We start from the raw sequence: 3,190 nt of genomic DNA, 5'->3' as shown, positions 1-3,190 counted from the left end.
GCAGGAGAGAGGGAATGTCAGGATTATGGCAGGAGCCTAGGTGCAGCACCCTCTCTCAAAGGTGGGAGATGGGGGCCTGGATCCCACAGGTGGTCAGACAGGAGGTGGGGGTCAAGGGGCAGGCCTCAGGTTCCAAGCATGTTTGAGTGAATTGTACTTCGAGATCATAATCTGCAAAAAGGGAAACTGAGGCCTAGAGAAAGGAGGGGCCTTGCCCCAAATCACAGTAAATCAACAGCAAAGCCCAGGCCAGATTCAAGGTTACTTACTGCCCTTCAAGTTCCCTGTCCAGGGCTCCTCAAGGAACAATGGATACATGGGGGGATTTGACAACAGCCTTCCTCCTGACCCCCTCTCAGCACTGGGTTTCCGACCTGGGCCACTGCCTCTGCAACTGGGATACTTACACACTCTCCTTCCTCCTCCCCCACCCCTTTTAATTACAGATAAATAACATAACAATAGTGAACAATTATCAGGTACCAGGCCCTGGACTGAAGTCCTTACTTGCATTAAGTTGCTGAATCCTCACATCAATCCAATGATGTAAGCATTTTTATTACTATCATCATCTCTGTTTTCCAGATGGGGAAACCGAGGCCCAGAGTCTAACTTGCACAAGTCCATCCCATTAGTGGCAGAACAGGATGTGAAGTCAGACGCTCTGGCTCCAGAGCCCACTCTTATCTGCGACGCCAGGCTGCTTTTTAAGACATTATTTCCCGGGACGCCTTGTGGTTCAAATCCCGGCTCTGCCACTTCTAGATACATGTGGTCTGGGACAAGTAGCCCAGCTTCTCTGGGCTTTGTCCTCCGGGACAAACGGATGGGGCTGTCCACCAGCCCTGGACGAGAGCTTTAGCGCCCAGGCCTGCCAGTATCTGGCAGTGGGCACTGCACCAAGACCGGTGCTACAGTCATTTGTTTTCTTGAACAAGAGAAGGTTCCAGATGTGGGCAGGGCCTTCCTCGGCCCGCCCCCGCCCCGTGTGCAGGGGGAGGAATGCAGGGGGAGGGGCTGCCCCCAGCCCGTCATTGCCTTTAATAGAGACCTGAAACACCGCCTGCTAAAAATACCCGGCTGGAGCCGCATAAAAGCACTGCGGGTCCGACGCCCCACACTTCTCCAAGCCTCAGCTACAAGCGCAAAGCCAAGCCAGCATGACCGAGCGCCGAGTGCCCTTCTCGCTCCTGCGGAGCCCCAGCTGGGACCCTTTCCGCGACTGGTACCCGGCCCACAGCCGCCTCTTCGACCAGGCCTTCGGGCTGCCCCGGCTGCCCGAGGAGTGGGCGCAGTGGTTCGGCCACAGCGGCTGGCCGGGCTACGTGCGCCCGCTGCCCCCGGCCGCGGTCGAGAGCCCCGCCGCGGTGGCCGCGCCCGCCTACAGCCGCGCGCTCAGCCGGCAGCTCAGCAGCGGCGTCTCAGAGATCCGGCAGACTGCCGACCGCTGGCGCGTGTCCCTGGACGTCAGCCACTTCGCCCCCGAGGAGCTGACGGTCAAGACGAAGGAAGGCGTGGTGGAGATCACCGGTGAGCCCCCCGGCCCTGCGGGGACCCTGCTGGCGGGGCGGGAACTGGGCAGGGAGACTCCACCAGGGACCCGGAAGATTTGGGACTCACCCTGCCCCCGGGCTGTGGCCCCGACTCTAGAACGGGGACTTCGGGTAGTTCCTCAGGGTCCCTCTGGCCCGAAAAACGCTTTATTGAGGGAAGAAATGCCGCCTTCCGGCGCAGATCCCCCAGTCCCGCCCCCAAGTGACCAGGTCTCCTTGGAGCCACCCACAGGCCCGGACGAAGAGGCCATTGTCCCCTGGCGCTGTCCCTGTTCCCTGCCCCTAAGCCCGGGTCCGCGGAGGGGGCGGGTGCGCTTCCTTCGCGCCGCGCCGTGCCGAGCCCCACCCAACCCCCCAAAGCACTGAACCCAACTTTCCAGAAGCTTCTGAGGGGCCCTGAGACACACGGGGGCGTGTGTGGATTTGGGCGGGATGTGGATTTGGGCGGGCCCCTCCCCGCAGCTTCTGACCTCATTCTCCCACCCAGGCAAGCATGAAGAGAGGCAGGACGAGCATGGCTACGTCTCCCGGTGCTTCACCCGAAAATACACGTAAGTCTTGGCCCCAGATCCAGGGGGACCTAAGGAGGGGTGCAGGGAGTGGGGGGCAGTGAGGCCCAGGTGTGTAACTCTTGTCCTCCCTCTCTGCCTGTCTAGGCTGCCTCCTGGTGTGGACCCCACCCTGGTCTCCTCCTCCCTGTCCCCTGAGGGCACGCTCACTGTGGAGGCCCCGATGCCCAAGCCAGCCACCCAGTCCGCAGAAATCACTATCCCCGTCACTTTCGAGGCACGTGCCCAGATTGGGGGCCCAGAAGCTGGAAAGTCGGAGCAGCCTGGAGCCAAGTAAAGGCCTTGCCCTGCTGTCCACACCCCCACCTCAGTAGCCATCACTGACCATCCCCACCCGCCCATCTGTATGCTTTTTTGATACGTTTACCTTCTGTTTTTCTCAAATAAAGTTCAAAGCAACTGCCCGCCACTGCCTCAGATTCTGGTGTTTGTGGAGGCTGGGGGTTGGTGCCATTTGCTGGCTCCCACATGGATCACATTTGCCGAGGGCCTGCTGTGTGCCAAGCCCCATGCTAGGCCCTGTGGGTACAGTGGGGTACAGCAGGGGCATACCCCCGTCCTCCAACCCTGAGTCCAGTAAGAGGGAAGTAATGATCGGAACCAGCAGTGATGGGGGAAACCAGGTGAGGCAACTGGTCCAGGCTTGGGCACTCAGGGACACCTAGGCTGGAGTCAGGTGCCAGGGGGACAGAGCAGGGCCTGGGGAGGGGAGCTTCTTAGGAGCTCAGAGTCCCTTGCTCACTTCATTGAGACTTCACTATTCTCCCAGAGAGGGGCAGGACCACAGAGAAGGCATGGGAGGTGTGGCAGTCCAGGTGACTTTCGGAGAGGAGGTTGGCCTTGTCAAAGGTCCCATCCCCTGATGCCCGTGCATTCAGGATGAGGCCTAGGCTTTTGGGTCAAGGGCACTCGGCAAAGAATGAGGGCCATGTGGCCAAGGTTTTGGTGGAAGAGAAGCAAACACCCTGACAGGGAAGACTAACCCAGGTAGGAAGAGTCACACCTACCTGGATCCTCTCCTTGGCCCTCATCCTACCCACCACCCTCTCACCTGGCCCAAGAAGGGTT

The 3,190-nt window shown here is 60.0% G+C and overlaps 1 protein-coding gene across 1 annotated transcript; it reads left to right on the top strand.

Moving 5' to 3' along the window:
- The first annotated feature begins 1,019 nt into the window (after positions 1-1,019).
- On the top strand, positions 1,020-2,531 carry HSPB1 (heat shock protein family B (small) member 1). Its single transcript, XM_032430767.1, has 3 exons — positions 1,020-1,530; positions 2,041-2,104; positions 2,210-2,531. The coding sequence occupies exons 1-3, from the start codon at positions 1,161-1,163 to the stop codon at positions 2,397-2,399; spliced, it is 624 nt and encodes a 207-aa protein (XP_032286658.1). The 5' UTR covers positions 1,020-1,160; the 3' UTR covers positions 2,400-2,531.
- The last annotated feature ends 659 nt before the right edge of the window (positions 2,532-3,190 follow it).

The sequence above is a fragment of the Phoca vitulina genome, unplaced genomic scaffold, assembly GCF_004348235.1.
Source record: "Phoca vitulina isolate PV1807 unplaced genomic scaffold, GSC_HSeal_1.0 scaffold45, whole genome shotgun sequence".
In the NCBI taxonomy this organism is placed as follows: Eukaryota; Metazoa; Chordata; class Mammalia; order Carnivora; family Phocidae; genus Phoca; species Phoca vitulina.
Note: the sequence above shows the minus strand (reverse complement) of the source record. Positions and strands in the feature narration are given on the sequence as shown.

Coding starts and splice junctions, on each gene's coding strand:
- HSPB1 (XM_032430767.1), top strand. CDS start 1,161: ATGACCGAGCGCCGAGTGCCCTTCTCGCTCCTGCGGAGCCCCAGCTGG. Junction 1,531..2,040: donor AGGCGTGGTGGAGATCACCG/GTGAGCCCCCCG, acceptor TCTCCCACCCAG/GCAAGCATGAAGAGAGGCAG. Junction 2,105..2,209: donor TGCTTCACCCGAAAATACAC/GTAAGTCTTGGC, acceptor CTGCCTGTCTAG/GCTGCCTCCTGGTGTGGACC.